General features: G+C 38.0%; 1 protein-coding gene across 1 annotated transcript in view; it reads left to right on the top strand.

Annotated features, from left to right (window-relative positions):
- The window catches only part of LOC136677203 (dual specificity mitogen-activated protein kinase kinase 5-like), a 54,765-nt gene that overhangs the window by 13,607 nt on the left and 23,463 nt on the right, over window positions 1-17,695 (top strand). The window contains exons 7-17 of the mRNA XM_066654668.1: window positions 1,192-1,240; window positions 3,241-3,305; window positions 7,776-7,815; window positions 9,050-9,118; window positions 10,361-10,442; window positions 10,608-10,669; window positions 11,049-11,097; window positions 11,935-12,008; window positions 13,194-13,244; window positions 13,779-13,850; window positions 17,585-17,614. Coding sequence (XP_066510765.1) covers window positions 1,192-1,240; window positions 3,241-3,305; window positions 7,776-7,815; window positions 9,050-9,118; window positions 10,361-10,442; window positions 10,608-10,669; window positions 11,049-11,097; window positions 11,935-12,008; window positions 13,194-13,244; window positions 13,779-13,850; window positions 17,585-17,614 — 643 coding nt within the window. The remainder of the gene's footprint in view (window positions 1-1,191; window positions 1,241-3,240; window positions 3,306-7,775; window positions 7,816-9,049; window positions 9,119-10,360; window positions 10,443-10,607; window positions 10,670-11,048; window positions 11,098-11,934; window positions 12,009-13,193; window positions 13,245-13,778; window positions 13,851-17,584; window positions 17,615-17,695) is intronic.

Below are 17,695 nucleotides of genomic sequence, written 5' to 3'. Positions count from 1 at the left end.
TCTTTATCCTGTACCAATTGACCAGTCACATCCTGACAAATGACATTACAGAACTCCCACAGTTAAACTAATCCAGCTCAAATAGTGCTCCTTATATAGAGAGGATCTCCTTATCAGTCACCATGATGTCACTGAACAGCACAAGACATCCGGTACTGGTGTGCCTATTCCTGTGTTGGCTTACAGAAACAAAACGAATGGACAGACAATCTGTGTATTTTCTAAGGAGTAAAAACTCTTTAAGCTTCTTTAGTTCCATCATGTTCTTTTCAGTTGCATCATCCTTTTTGTTGGAGCTTAGCCATGAGGAGCTTAGAGCTTTAAAGGCAGCCTATAGGTTCTACAGACAAATTTGAGCAGGGTTTCACACGTCAGGACCCACAGTTGTCATTAAGTCACAACCCACTTTTATAGTATTCAATTATCAAATCACATTTAGGACATTTTTGTTAACTTTTCGTCTATAAAGGCCGCAGTTTAAGTCAGTTGTTCAGTGAATTATTAAACATCTTTTGATCTGCCTCTTAATTGTGTAGTGTTCCAGTATGGGAAGAGAGCACATTGAACTTCATTATTATACTCAAAGGATTGTTTTCTTGGTTAAGCTGAGATAACGACTTACTATATTGAGCTACAAGGGGAATTCATTAGAACATCCACAACATGTCTAAATACCGGAGGGTTGGCCGCTCTAATCACATCCTCTCATGATTTCGAATCTCTGAATCCAGTTTATGGGAATGTGCGTTTGTGCGGGGCAGGCAGACAGAAGGCCACCACTACGGTGGCCAGCAGAGTTCACAACATCATTTACAAAGCGTGCTACAGAAGGAGGAGGGAGTGTGTGCTTGCCGCCTAGAGGAAATGGAGGATCAGACTTAAGATCGAGCTCAATAAAGCTGATACAGATCAGTAAAATAATGCTGTGATCAGCCCTGATACAAACGTTTGAGATCGGATCATCCCTAGTGAAAATATGATTATGAGAGGTCTGCATTAATTAGTTTACCTCATTTGCCATTAATATTGTTAAAACGTCTAATATATGATATGATGGATTGTAAAAAAATAGTCTAAATAACGGTTATTGTAAAACTGGCATTCGCATGTCTGTGCATTATTGTTTATTTGATACACATTGCAGTATTTTTTATGAAATTTTGATTTAGACTTTTCCTTTCTTTTCCATAGTTTAAAGAAGTCCTCTGCAGAACTGAAGAAAATATTGACCAATGGTCAGGTATGCTCTTCAAAGTATTTTCAGCTTGACCTCACCTGCACTACTGAGTAGCCTTTTAGTGTGTTAGTACAGGTCTCCACTCTAGTCTAGAAGATACTTGAACCTGACAGTCTTTATCTTCTTTGACCTGCCTTTGACCACATTGTGTACAGTGCATTTCTCCAGAGATCTTTGTGCACTTGAATAGCAGCATGAACACTTTGTTTACTGAGATCATATTTTTTCTGAAACATTTTGACATTTCCTAAAATATGGTGAGTGCATGCCACACCTGTTAATTGAGCTGATGCTCCAGTATCACTTGAGCTGTCCTGTTAGCTCCTATTGACCTCTATGCATGAATGTGCACACGTTTGTGTCACTCGAATCGCATTGATTGCCTCTTGAAGGTCTGTTCAGGTCCTTTTTCTCCGTGGTCTGTTTGAGATCTTTATCTTGACTCAGAGGAGTGATATCTGTATTCGTTTCTTGATTGTTTCTACCCTCGCTCGGTTGACCACCCCCCTCCTCTCTTCGACCGCACATCAGGGGCAGTGGGGATGTGAGACAGTGTCAGATAGACAATTAAGTGAGTCAAGCCCCCTGTGACACCTGTAACATGCACAACTAATGGAGCTGCAGCCTCCATCCCCTGACACACACTTGCTCTCTGTCTCTCTCACACACATTTAAGTCCAATCAATGGACCTGCATGGGAGTGAATGCCATATTTTCCAGTTAAAACGAGTCTTGACAGCAGGACATTGACTACATTTCAACCCCAGCTGCAGGGGAAAATACTTGTCAACCAGTAACACTAGGTATTGACATACTGTCTCCCTGGTAAACCAATCAGATCGAATATCAGTGGATGGCAAGTAGAGTAAATATTGTGGGCATTGAGGTGATATCAAAATTGAATGTAACCCAACAGAATATTCAGCCTGTCAAATCCTCTAGTGTCTTTATAAAAGATCAGTATGGTTTTGTCAGAAAACCATATGCAGAATTTGTTTTTCACTGATCACTGCTGGGGGTTTTTTTGGTGATGGACCCTTCTCAAAACAGTACTGACACTGGCATGAAGAAAGTGAAAAAGTAGTATATGGTGCATAGCATTGTTGTTGATGTTCTTGTCACTTCTAGTTTGAAAATTGAGTGGCTTTTTTTTGGTAAGAAACTGATAATGATGAAGAGCCAGTTTTGTTGTTTTAGTGCAGTGTTAACAGGTTTTTATTGTTCTCGTATCCCACATGGCATTACACTGTAGTGATGCAAGTCTAAGTTGTAAACCTGCTTCAGATCAGATGTGGGGCCATTTATGAGTCTTAATCAAGTGTAACATGAATAAATATCTAACTGGCCTTGTATGGTCATTCAAATGGTGGTTAAAATAGAACATTCACAACAAAGAGATGACTAATCTTATATATGTTGCTATAAATTTTTCATCCTGGAAAATATCTCAAAAACGAAGATAGTTCAAGGAGATGGTATCCAGCGTGGTAGTGGCGTGTGTTTGTCAGTGGCATGTGAATAAGAAAGAGGAAAGGGTCACTTTGTTTATGGAAGATGCAAGTTGTTTTTTTTTTCCTGTATCTCCCTGACAGTTAAAAAGAACAACCCTCTCCCTGTAGCCCTCTGGTGTCAGCTGGGGCCAAACTGTATTATACCATTTTTGACAGCTTTTATCAAAGTCAAACAAGACTGCAGAGGCAAACAAATGGTCGTTAAACTCTCCATCACTCTCTTCCCCCATCCACCCAAAACTCTTGTCCTTTTATAAATTGGACAGCACATGTTGTTATTGATCTTACTCTGTTGCTGAACGTGAAATGACCTGAGAACCTAGTGTGTTGTTTATGGCCTCCAGTAGCATTTTTCCTCCCTCAAATATTTCTAGCCCCCAGTGACATCTTTCTGTTTTATGTATGTGTCCTCTCTCTCTCTCTGTCTGTCTCTCACTCTCTCTCTCTCTCTCTCTCTCTCTCTCTCGCTTTTTCTTTTTTTTTAAATTAAAGATAAATGAACAAGACATCCAGTACCAGGAGCAGCTTGGCCATGGAAATGGAGGGACGGTATACAAGTGAGTGCTCTTCACCTTTTTTTTTTTTACCTTGAGTTTTAATTGGACCAATCATGTGCTTATCTCTTCAGTGGCCTTTCCAATTCATTGCTGTAGAATGAGGCCACTATGGATACAGTGTAATTGAACCAAAAGGTCATGCACTGTATCTTACTTTATGTTTTCATCATTTTCTGATCTTTTTTTTTAATCTGTTATACTTCAGATGTGTTCTATGCACAAGCATCCACTGTCTGGAAGCACTGACGTGCAGAGTTGAGGTGCTGGGGCTGAGATTATTTATATATATTTATTCATCTATTTTTTTTTTTATATACAAAGTGAAGGTTGTCAAACCCAGGCAGTATTGCTTTTGATGTTGAGGAATTGCATTAATTCAGTTTGACTCCTGTGAAGCCAATTTTGATTACTGAAATGATCTGTTAGCAGCAAATACCCAACATAACAGGTCAGCACACACACAAACATTCAGTCTAATCTCACATAGTGTCTGTCTGTTTTTTCCTAAAATGGTTTATTAAGATTAATAATGCGTATACGTTGGTATTTGTTTAATTTCCTGCAGATGTTTGTTTATTATTATTATTATTAGGTACAAGTCACACACAATGCATTAATCACTGTATTTTGTTTAGGTTTTGTAAAACGTCTACTGTACAGTGAGATGTTCTGAGTATAGTGGTGGAGGGCAGGACATATGCTTACTTTTTGTTGTTGCAAAAGGTCTTAGACAATTATGTTTTGAAATGATTGGTAAGGATTAAATTAATAATATGTCCAGTGGAAGAGAAAATAATTAGAGAGGATAAACATCTTCAGGTTGCTAGAAATTGTTTTAATGGGTTTTATTTCTCTTTCTTTATTTATTTATTTAATTGGAGGAAAAAAGGCCAATACTGCAACACAAACACATTCACATGCTGCAGAGCTCAGCACAAAAACCCTGTACCGCCGTTTTTATTTCCGTTTGAGAAAGGGCTTGCTATTTTTGTTTGGTTGTTTCAAACAGCCCTTTTGGCTTTTCTGTTTTTGAATAATTCCTCAGAAATGTTTATTGAAAAATAGTATAACCTATACTTAGTGGCTGTTTTGGCTGGAAATTAAATAACTGAGGCATTGTCTCTGAATTTTCCACAGTTCTTTACTAATAAAGAAGGTGGGTAGGTTTCAAATAGTGTTTTCAAAATATGGTTTTAGAACTATAAACTGTATTGTGTTCCTTAAATACGTGGCAGTTTGAAACAGCCAGTTGTTCTTCTTGGAACCAGCCAAATGTGTGGCTCACTTTTTTTGTATTGCACTACAAGTATTAAGAGGACTAGATTTTGACTTAAATTGCATTTTATTTTGGGTGTTCCAAATATTGTGCGTATTTAAAACTCATAAGGTGCTGTAATGAGGACAAAAACAAAATTTTAAGTAAACGAAAGAAAGCCAAAAAAAAAGAAGTTTGCAAAAACCAGTTTAATAAAAAAAAATCCCAGTATTCAAAGGGCAGATAAACAACCCGTTTTTCCTTTCAACTCCACGACTCTTGTCACTCACCTTTAGTTCACACATGCTCACTTCTCCTCTCGTCTCTCCTTCTCTGTGATATGTAAAATACATATCTCTGCAACCATCACACAAGCTGTGTGCTCTACCGTGCCTGGGGTATTAGCTTAAATTGCTTTCCTTAAAAAATAAATAAGTGTGCTTTTTGTCCACAGGGTATTCACCTAACCTGCTGTGCCTCCAGGTGGGCTGTTATTATGTGTCAGAGCGTGAGGAGTTGATAACCCTGCCTCTTGCTTACATCCACACGTTTACAAACATAAGGGTACTCAGGTTGCCCCCAGGGTATTTAAAACCTACATTTATAAAATAGATGCAAAATGCCCTACTCTGCATTTTATCATATGCGACTTTCTGTCCTACACAGTCTGTTCGTAGAAGTTCACTGGTCTAAATATCTGGAAACCCACTTAATATATACTTGACTCTGTTGAGAAGGGTTGAGTACATGGCAACCCAGCCGTGGTGTGGTGGGCTGGAGTGAGTGGGCCATGATCCTGGCCTCGGCCTTTAAACCTCACCCGTGTTTATGGGCCAGAGCCGTCCACCCACAATTACACAGCAGTGTGTGCAGTGTTATTGTTCTGTGGTGCTGATCTAGTAATGGATCAATACTGGCCCTGTGGTTTATTGCAGTGCTTCAGACTGGACAGTGCTTTCGGGCCTGCTGTGAGTTTAGCTTAATGGGACACTAAAGCCTAAGTGCTCTGACTCCTGTGGACTATGAATTTGCCAATCTCCACTATGCTCTATTTATACTGAAGGCCTTGTACTTTTTTGATCTTTGTATTTTTTTCTATTTACTGATTTATAGATATTATGTAGACATGTTTTTTCTAACAGGTGTACCAATATGAGTCCAGTGTTATGTGTCAATTAAGAGTTAATTAAAACAAGATATTGTCTTACAAAAAGAATAGTAATGCAGGTGAGTGTATTTAGACACTAAGGTTTTTCTTCATTCATGTCTTGTCACTGTTCTGTTTTTTCTCCTACTCCTTCCATTATGTATCTATTTATCTGTCTGTCTATCTATCTGTCTCTCACTCTCTCACACTGAGGTCATCACCTGGTCATAGGTCACCTCAGGTGAGAGAGAGAGAGAGTGTATGGTCTTGTGGCTGCTGTAACTCACACCTGTGAGTATGTGTGTGTTCTGATGGCTGTCGTCAAGAGGCCCATGAATAGTGCATGACAAAGCTTTCATTACAGGAGACACTGGAGTTTAAATAACACTGCATAGAGGCACGTTTACCGAGGTCAGGATGGGTTACAGGCCGTCGCTACGGTTACCTCACCCAGGCCACAGGCCTGTCAGTCTTCAATCATCCCTTCCTTTGGCTAGCTAGCTGAGTTCATAGGTCAAGGACAGGGACCATATCTGGAACATATTAAAATCCCATAAAGTGGCCTTCATATGTTCTCTTTTAGACTCATAACTGGGCATGGCAATATGAAAAGAAGTTTTTCTCATTTTGAAATTTGCATTTATGTCTATTTCTTTTTTTTTTTTTTTTTTTTTTTTTTGATAACTGCATTTCCGCTAAAACAATTACTTTCCCTGTCTAGGCCATTTTGTCATTTTTCCTATGGCTGTGAAATTGCATTTTCCAATTTGATGTGAAGCACATTGCTGAAAAACTCAGTTGAGAGCATAACAAGAATGAGCAATAGAAATTCATAGACTGGAGATAAAATTAATAAAACAATCTGTTCTGAGTAGATCCAGACTCTGCTTAACTTGACTTCATACAGTTTTGTCCTGGTAACAGATTAATGGTATCATATACCTCATTTCAACAGTGTCCCCAATAAACCACTTCTCAGTGGGTATTGGAAGCTGTGGTGGAAGGTTCTGAGTCTTCCAGAGTAAAGTCATCCTTCTCAGGGCTGGCGGGTCAGACTGGATCGAGTGTCTGTGGCGTAAATGAGGCACGTTAGCCGTCGCGTCACTTAGAGGTGTCATTAATTAAAGGCCCGTGGCAGTTACAAGGTGTCTGGGGCAGAAACTAGATCAGCCATCTCTTCCAAATTAATCTCACACACACACACACACAAAGCTGCCAAGGGTGAAATGGCATTTGATGTAGCCTTTTTCAAAGTACACCATTTTTTGACTGGCAAGTTTCACTGAAATTGATGACTACTGCTAAGGCTTTCTGGATGTTAATTTAACCACATTCTCAGGGTTTTTTTTTTTCCAACTTTGGGATTCAGGAATTATAGAATCATCTCCCTAGACAGTCATTATACTAAAAAGTGTGTGTGTCATACTATGTTATTGTAAGTTGACCCCTCCCTCAGACAGCAGAGCTGCTAGTGAGAATAATCCATGAGTGATCATTATAATTAAATCATTGTCATGTTGTGGTTAATTAATGAAGAGGGGCTGCGAAGCCTCAAACCTACCACTGTTTCACAGAGAGACAACTTCCAGTCTCTCTTCTGTGCATGTGTTATGCTTTTACAAATAGAAGAGAGACAATACAAAAAAGTAACATGACGTAAGCCTTTGATCACAACCTCTGGCCGAGCAAAACTCTTGTTAAACAGTAATATGGTCTCACCTCTGTTCACGGGCTCATTAATACAGTACATGTGGATTTCTGGAAGTTGTTGACTCTGGTATCATGCCTATCGCTGGAAAACATTAATCTAAGAGAAACGATATGAAAAATTATCTCAGTTTATATTTTTTTTGTATGATTTGAAATGTCTCAAGTAAACATTTGTGGGTGGAGCATTTACAAATTGATTAGTTGAATAACTACTGCTTTACTGCGCTTATTACCGCTGAATTAAGCCTGTTGGACAGCAGAGTAATGCATAGTAATGGTAAGACTCTACAGAGTAAATTCTCTCTCTCTCTATCTCTTTCTTTCTTTCCGTCTCTTTCTATCTCTCTGTCTGTAATAGAGCATACCATCTCCTGGGGAACAGGGTTCTGGCAGTGAAGGTAAGAGAAGAACGTATCTAACCTTCAATTTAGAAACAGAAACAAAGACGTGGGTGCTTAATTTGACCTGTGAGTGGTATGAGCATGGGTGTTTGTGTGCATGTGTGTCCGTGTCTGTGGAGTTATCTGTGGCAGATAATGATAAATGGCTGTTACTCTGGTGTTAATAGCACCGTACTAATTGGAGGGCACTAAGAGCAAATGTAGCACTCCATCACTTGATGGCTGCATTTAAGCTAACAGAAGCCCCAGTGACCCCTATGTCTGAAAATCTTTCTTCCATTCCACTGCTCCATTTCTTTCTTTCTCTCTCTCTCTGTCACTACCATATTCTCTCTCTCTTGTCCTCGATTTTCTTCTCTGCCAAATTACTCTCTTTTTCCGTTTTACAATCGTGTCCTTTCAATGGCAGGCATTTTTTCTTTAAAAGTAATATTGTATAATATAAAGTGTTATAAAATAACATTCATTAATTAATTCATTCATTCATTATCTGTAATTGCTTATCCAGTTCAGGGTCGTGGTTATAAAATAACATAATGTGATTAAATATTTTTTCATTGATGTATCGTTAAATAAGTTCAATCGACTGGCTTAGCTGATATTTGCTCATTAATTTTATTATTTTTTTTAAATAAATGACAAAATTTGCTCATTAAATGGGGATTAACTTTTGTCTTTGCCTTTTATCTTCTCTCCATCCTCATCTTTTTTTTTTTCTCTGTCCTTATATCCTCTCTTCTAGCTTCTTCCCCTCTCTCCTTTATCAGGTTGATCTTTAAACTTTGGCTCCATGGCCCAGTTCTCATTCTCTCTCTCTTTCTCTCTCGCTCTCTCTCTGCTTAGCTCTGGGCCTCACTGTAAATGATCCGTTCGTTCCCGTCCTTACTGCCTTACCTGTAATCAATTATTTCAATGGGAGAATGCTGATCTAACCTTAACTAAAGAAGCATTTTAGCTAATCTGAGGCTACATTACACATGTTTTTCCACTCTGTTGGTATTAGAGATAGAGAGACAGAGATACACACATCTGTAACTCTCTTGTGTTGTGGGATTATCCGCATACGTGCTTAATGTTTTTAAGATGCCTCCTTACAGTATGTTTGCTGACTGTTATAAATTTCAGCCGTAACAGAAAATGTGTTAGTACAGCCTCGGGGTGAGCTGTGTGGGGTGAGAGATGTCTCATAATAAAGATGTCTTTTAATAAGGACTATGTGTTTGTATTGTAGGTCATTCCTCTTGACATCACAGTGGAATTGCAAAAACAGATAATGTCTGAGCTGGAGATTCTTTACAAGGTCAGACCTGATCCCTCTACTGCAGTTTCTTCTCTCACTGTGTTAATAGATTTTAATATTATGTTTTTCATTGTAGCAGTGCTGATATTTATTTTGTTATTTGCATAATTATAACAAATTATAACCTATAATTCAGAAATATTGACCACTAATAACTGAATGCTTAAAGGCTAAGCACCACTTAATGGACCTCCATGAATATTTCACATTATTTTAGTTACTGACATATATAAGTATGGATTAAAATGAAAATAGCTGCTTAATTTGCTTTTAAACTGACAATTTTATTAAATTGATGGAAAAACCCGAGCTCGCTACGGAAATTCTTGAACGCAACCGTGACGTCACTGGTGGACAACAGCTGAACAACGCCTCGGAAAAACACCGTTATGACTGACTGTCATGACAGTATCTAGCTAGCTCAATAACCAACATTATTCATGACAATAGCCTAGCAATAAGCTAAACTCAAATTTAGAGGTACCGTTATTCTTGTAAATGTGATCGAAGTCGAACTCGAATTCATGCAACACTATAAACCTCCGTAATGCAACTAGCGATACGTAGCCTAGTATAATCTGAGCCACCGAGTTTAGCAAGTCAAGCTAACGTTAACTAACACCAACTAAAACAGGCGAAGTAAGTGTACTTACCCTGTTTACCTCCATGTTACAGAGGCTCTTGAAACCTTTCGTTGGTTTCCTTACATGCCCATATTGTTGGAAAAGTGCCAGTGAAATGAGCTACAGATAACGGAGTGAGCGGATGGTCCTTTCCAAAGTGCCCGTTTAACGTTGATAAATATAGTCCATTTTCTGGATATTTTGGGATCTTTGGGCCATTTGTGCACATATGTCCCATTGTACATTGAATTATTGCAGCCAAAAACAACACACCTTTTCATCATTTTGCATTAAATTAAGTGCAACTTCTAGAGTTGTTGTCCACCATCTACGTCACAGGCAAGACGCCTATTAGAGTTTTCGAACACCGGTGGGGGGTGGGGCCAACGGTCTTTTAAATCTTATTCCTTGAATTACTAAGAAATAACATGTTTTCTGACTATCAATAAACACAAATTAGGAACTCAAATTCCACTGTATTTATTTGTTTGACACTTTCATATCGCTGGTGCTTAGCCTTTAAATGTCGACTGATCTTTTTTTCATAGTATTTTGGCTGGTGATACTGTCTATTATGCACCCCTAATAGTTTTATTCCATATTTTTTTTTCTTTTACAGTGTGATTCTCCATATATCATAACATTCTACAGCGCTTTCTTTGTGGAGAACAGAATATCAATATGCACTGAGTTTATGGATGGTGAGTTTGTCTCATTTTGATGCTGTTTCTATGTAAGTGCTGTGCCTTTAGCTCTTGCAGTGTGGTTTGGGTATTCTAATGTAATTGGGTATAACTGGATAAATGACTGTGTAACATAATTATTTATTTAATTAATAATTCATGTATGTATCTCTTTGGGCATAGGTGGGTCACTGGATGTTTACAGAAGGATTCCAGAGCATGTGCTCGGGCGGATTGCTGTGGCAGTGAGTTTTCCCTCAATATTTCTTTTAAAACATGTCAGTCATTATTTTTAATGAATGAAAAATATGGGGTACACCGACTCTCCTTTCTGTTCTCATTCTCCTGCCAAACTATCATACAGGCCTATGGGACCAATGCATATATAATTCTTAGATACATTTGTGAAAAAAGCCTTCTGTGTTTTACCATAATCAGATTTGTTATTTATGGTGGTTTCAGTGTTCACCACACGCTACCCCACCACACACACACTCACACCTATCCCCACATACTCCTTGCTAGCTGTTTGTTTTTGTTTCTGTATATTCCTTTATGATAAACCTTGCTGCTAACATTTTGTTAGTCTGATACTGTAATTGATAAACCTGAATACTTGCCTAGGTGGTGAAAGGACTGACATATTTGTGGAGCCTGAAGATTTTGCACAGAGGTGAGTGGAACAGTAACCAGTAAAAAGATATACCATGGAATAAACACAAATGATAATTTATTCATTCACATTCACTATCTGTAAGCACTTATCCAGTTCAGGGTCGCGGTGGGTCCGGAGTCTACCCGGAATCATCAGCAAGGCAGGAACACACCCTGGAGGGGGCACCAGTCCTTCACCGGGCAACATACACTCAGACATTCACTCACACACTCACACCTACGGACACTTTTGAGTCATCAATCCACCTACCAACGTGTGTTTTTGGACTGTGGGAGGAAACCGGAGCACCCGAGGAAACCCACGCAGACACAGGGAGAACACACCACAGACAGTCACTCAGAGTGGGACTTGAACACACAACCTCCAGGTCCCTGGAGCTGTGTGACTGCAACACTACCTGCTGCGCCGCTGTGCCACCCCAAATGATAATTATCTGATTTAAAGTGATTGTCAGCATAACCTCTTAAGTATGATTGATTTATAAGGGAATGTAAAAATACTCTAAGATATAAAGGCTCACTGAGGTAAGGTTTTATTTAATGCAATTTTTTATTACATCATTAAATGTTTTCACAGGTAAAGGATAGTTTTTTAAAGATGTGTTTAAAAATACATACGCATATATATATATATATATATATATATATATATATATATATATATATAATTTTTTTTTCCATACAATCCTTTCTTTAATTGTGATATTAAGTATTATTTGTGTTACTAAAGCACATTTCTAGTGTTTTCTGCTTCCACAGCCACAGTAAAGCAGCCTGTTTTGCCCCTGAAGCCGTCTCCTGTTGGGTGAGATTAACTGTGGTTTTCATTGTGCAGATGTGAAGCCCTCCAACATGCTGGTGAACACTCGAGGCCAGGTCAAACTGTGTGACTTCGGAGTCAGCACTCAGGTGCGTTCCACTCTGGTTGTGCTAGAGAGAACCCATTTGCATACCATTCAGATGTCCATTGTCCTATCTGGGGTGATCTCTCCATTCTCTCTCCTTAGTTGGACTGTCATTCTTCTATTCCCCTGGGGAATTTTATCTTCAGTCTCTAAGCCCCTCTCCATCACTCACATCTCTCCCAACTCTCTCTAATTACCACTTTGACCAGTCACGCTGCACATGCATTTATATGTGATAGTGTGAGCGTGAGGTAACAATAGCTCAAACTGAAAAAATCAGCATCATCTTTCCCATTTCCAATACACACAGGAGCCTAACAATAAAAACCCCTGTCACTCCACGCGCTTCTCTTTTAATTATTATTCATCATCCTGTCCTTAGGGATACAGTGTGTGTCTGACCCATGGTTCAGCTAGGATGCGTATCACTGTGTGTGCTGGGCCTTCCCTGCGCACAAACACACTCCAGGCCATAAGGGAACACTCATTATGTTTGCCCTGTCATTGATGGCATGTGCCATTGTGTCCTGTCTTCTTTTGCATTGCCCAGTTTCTATAGGCTCTCCTGAGAGAGGGAGAGAGTCAAAGAAAGAGAGGGAAAGAGAGAGAGAGACTAAAATTACACCAGGCAGACATTTCAATAACACTCTAAAATAACACCCTGTGCCGTGTCAGTAGATTTACACTCATCTCTGAGTCTCTCTGTAGACCTTCTCTCCCCACAGCCAAGATCTGAGGTCATACACTCCTCCCTCATCTATATTCTCAGTCTCAATATGTCCAAACACACAGAGCTGTGCTCTCTACACCAGTGAATGTGACCCTTCATTCTAATATCCATCAGCTTCAAGCCACTGCGGAAATTTTCTGTTCAAGCTGAAAGTGGCTCTGAAGTGCAGGTCCTGAATCAGCCTATAGCAAACCATTGCATTTATAATGGAACTACAGGAAGCTAATGTAGCTTATAGAAGCATCTTCACACACATGGAACCAAAATAATAAATATAACCATTGCTATGGATTTGATAAGCAAGCTTTCTTGTAGGTAGATGGTTGCAGAAGGATGACAGATAGCTTGTTACTGTCAGGAGTGTGGTAACCCTGTTCTTTCACCACTGATCTCTTACATTTTGGGTTAGCAGAGTTATGCAAATTTTGAGAATGTTTGCTGTTTTGTTTTGTTTTTCAGCTGGTGAACTCCATTGCAAAAACCTATGTGGGAACCAATGCTTATATGGCGGTGAGCAAGACCAGTATCAACTGTGTTTAAAATGGGCATCTGCCAGATTTAAGATCGCATTCAGTTTTGTAAATAGGCATTCAAGTAATTCAGTCTAACATGATTTATATAGCCCTTCTAGCTGTCATTTTTATGCATGCTTCAAATGAAGACCTTGAGAAGTTAAACAGGAATGTCAGTGAGACATTTGATCAAGGAACTTCCTTGTAACAGCACTTCAGTTTTCACTGGCTTTCAGAAGATGGGACGTTGCATGTTTAGAGACAGCTTATCATCTCAGTTATTGCTAGACCTTTATATTGCCAGTGTTTGAGTTTGGGCCTTCCCTGCAGTTCCTCTCTTTCAAGTGCTTAATATCATTGCTGTCAAATCATGAAGATCATCAATTTGAACAATTTAAAATCAGTTTTCACTTTTAAATGTTCTGAGTTTTCTTTTGCTTTGTAGTAAATAGTCCATGCCTCTCATCATCCCCTAATTCCTCATGTAATTTGTAATCCCTTAATACTGATTGTGAATATTTGTGTTCTGTAGCCGGAGAGGATATCAGGGGAGCAGTATGGCATTCATTCAGATGTGTGGAGCGTAGGAATCTCTTTCATGGAGGTAAACTGTTAAGGTTTAATTCACATTAAAATGGTAATTTTTCATGTAATTTTTTTCCAGGACAAAAAAAAAAAAAAAAAAAAAAAAAAAGAAGTGGTTATTTGGTGATTTATCTGCATCTAATTCCTCAAAAATGTCCAGGATATTCTTCTGCAAATAAATGCCAAAACCTTCTTAGGAAATACAGCAATGTATATATATATATATATATATATATATATATATATATATATATATATATATATATATGTTGATTCAAATGTTAATTCATTAGTGAAACATGTCACAGAGAAAAAGCATGTGTAAAGTTTTACTGTTAAATCCAGTTTTGTTAACCAAGTCACAGAATATACTGGGGTTGGACAATGAAACTGAAACACCTGGTTTTAGACCACAATAATTTATTAGTATGGTGTAGGGCCTCCTTTTGCGGCCAATACAGCATCAGTTCATCTTGGAAATGACATACACAAGTCCTGCACAGTGGTCAGAGGGATTTGAAGCCATTCTTCTTGCAGGATAGTGGCCAGGTCACTACGTGATGCTGGTGGAGGAAAACGTGTCCTGACTCGCTCCTCCAAAACACCCCAAACTGGCTCAATAATATTTAGATCTGGTGACTGTGCAGGTCATGGGAGATGTTCAACTTCACTTTCATGTTCATCAAACCAATCTTTCACCAGTCTTGCTGTGTGTATGGGTGCATTGTCGTCCTGATACACGGCACCGCCTTCAGGACACAATGTTTGAACCATTGGATGCACATGGTCTTACTGGTGCAATGTACAATTAATGAAGATTGGCCACCAGGCTGCTCCAATTTAGCCATGAAACCTCCCACACTAAAATGACAGGTGTTTCAGTTTCATTGTCTAACCCCTGTATCTATGTTGCTCAACATGTTATAACATATAGAATACTATTTAATAGAACGTGTGAATTATATAAAGTGTGTCCTGGTTAATGCCATAGGATTTATGTGTGAAGCGTTGTGTAATATACATACAGAGTGCAACTAAGTAAACAAAATAGTCAACTTAAATGCAAACACCCAAATACACCTCATACATTAAATACAATAAAAACATCAGTTTGTTTGGTGTGTGATGGCCTGGAAAGGCTGAATATATTGTTTTATATGACTGTGAAAAAACTGTGAGTTTTTAAAAGCTACTATTGCTACTATGGACTTTCTATGTGTTTAGTGTGTGTTAGCTAAGAGGTATTAATAGTCCCTGCAGGCAGTCTGTCCAAACAGATGTTGGCCTACAGCTATGCATGGATCACACTCAGAATCTCCCACTGACTGCAGTAAAGACCTACACACACATACGCACACACACAATCATCTATTTTCACCCATTGTCTCCTTTTCCCTTTTTTGGCATGACAGTTTCTTTCAGTCTGCTGTGTCTTTTTCAGATTCAGTTGTACCAAAAGCCCACAGAGCATGTGAAAACATATCTGTTTGTAATAGAAAACGTCTTGCCAGTATTGTAAACACATATACAAATATAAAACAATTGTTTTTAATTTTAACAGAATTAATAGCATTGTCTATTCTCTTAGGCTATTTTCTTTTAAAAGAACAAAATTAAGAATACAACAAATCAGATTTTTCCCCCAGATGATGATATTTTAAATTACAATAAAAATGATCTGCTTCACATTTGTGCCTGGATGTAAATTTGATTAGAACTTTATTCTGTAACATTTATAGCATCAAAATGGAATTGTCTGCATCCTTTTTCATTCTAAAATATATTACAAACCTGAAAACTAATTTTTGATTTAATAAAGTAGTAATATTATCATATAAAAAATTAATTGCTATTTGTAACCTCATAAATAAGCTTTGTATTGAATAACAGCAGTGGTTCCATACTTTTAAACTGAGATTCCAAACCATTGAAGTAGGGTACTTCTGCTGTTACACCTCTTACACTTACACCTTTCACATTTGTGTGTGTGATTTTTGAGAATGTTTGTTTATCAGAGTGTATAAGTGCATTCATTTGTGTCCAGATGATTGCAGTTGATAGAATGGACTGGATACATTCTGAAATAGCACTTGAGTTCTTGCACTAAAATTTGCCATGCTAGTAATTCACATCAACGCTATTGATTTTTAATTTGTTATTGTCAGCAGCTCTCAGCGGCTGTGACAAATAGACATTGTGTATTTGTCAATAATCTTGAATATCTTAACGATTATAATAGTCATTGATTTAGAGCTCAGAAAAATATATATATATATATATATATAAAATATAGTACATGTTTGACTTTTTGTTGATAATGATAAACTCTAACTCAGGCAGTGTTGTCAGTTCTGTTGTTCGTGCCTAGCACAGTATTCTGAGTGAATTAGCCAGTGAACTCCACAGTGTAATTCAGATTAATCTTCTAAATGCAGCCAACAAGTCCACTGCCTAATCCGGTTCAGAGATTAAGTGTGAAAATAATCTGGTTACACTATTAAGTCTCATTTAACTAAGATGAAAGCTGTCATGTAGACCTCTGATGGATCACATATGTTAGCAAGCAGACTTTCCTCTGTGCCTCTTTTTATTGACTTTTCCAATCTTTATACTTCTCCTTTTTTTTTCCCTCTTAGCGGAGGGGTGGGCTGGTGGGAATTAACTAATGACTGCCGTTATTTGAGCAGCTCACATTCGGTGTGTGGCTATGCGGCTCATCCTTAAGCTCTTCTCTTAATCCAGCACATGCCTCAGTCCCTCAGTCAGTGGTAGATTAAGCCTTTGTTCATTTAAACACACCTGCTGAAGAGGCACAAGCTGCAGGGTAAAGTGAGGATAAGGCCACTGCTCCTTTAAGCCAGAGTAATAAGACCAATTGAAATCTATTAGACCAATTGAATCCAATTATGATTTCAGAAATACTGTCATGCATATTTTTTCCCCTCAGTACACTAATTTACCATAATGTATGTATGTGTTTACCAATGCTCTATGGAGCATTTGAAGCAGAAGTTTTAACAAACACAGCTGTTTTTATTGTTTATGAACTATACCAGCTTCTTTTTGAATGCACAGATTAACAAGTCTGCAGAAACACAACTGGACATGAAAAACCTTTATGTAAAAAGAGTGCTTAAAGATTAAATGGTCGGTGAAAAGCTGAATGAAGTTGAAAAAGAATGCATGGTTGTCATTTAAGAAAATGTATAGAATCAACTCTATAGCATTTACATTATCCCTGTCATATACATTTTTCTTTCTTCTTCAGGCCTCACCAGGTTACACTTTTAATTCTTGGTCAGTTATGATAGTCACCTCAACAGTTACCAGTCTGTGATTAGTGCAGAAGTCATAAAGGGTCTTTGGTTTTAGGATCTTTGGTTTTAGCTTTAGAGGACTGCTAATGTTTGACAGCATTTTCAGAATGTTGGCTCAGCTGGCACGCTAGCTTTCTGCTGTCCTTGAATAGTACAAGTGAATTAACAAGCAATTTGGTATACAATCAGTTGATGTTACAACGTGTTTTGTGGGAGATTGTAGGGCACTCAAAATCACTCAGGAGGAAATGTGTTAATATATTCTCAAATCACAAATATATATATATATATATATATATATATATATATATATATCATATATATTCATTGAATATTCATTAATTGTAGCATACATATTTTAGCTAATATAAAATATGTATAGACAAAGTTTGGCTGTGTATCTAATTTTCTCTTTGTTTTTTTTTTTCTCTTACAGTTGGCCCTTGGCCATTTCCCCTATCCACAGGTGAGTATTTATTCTACAAGCTCAGTATTCCCTTCCTCTCAACTATTATAAACTCATTGTTTTCATCATACATTCAAAGAC

The sequence above is a fragment of the Hoplias malabaricus genome, chromosome X2 (assembly GCF_029633855.1).
Source record: "Hoplias malabaricus isolate fHopMal1 chromosome X2, fHopMal1.hap1, whole genome shotgun sequence".
NCBI lineage: Eukaryota > Metazoa > Chordata > Actinopteri > Characiformes > Erythrinidae > Hoplias > Hoplias malabaricus.
Note: the sequence above shows the minus strand (reverse complement) of the source record. Positions and strands in the feature narration are given on the sequence as shown.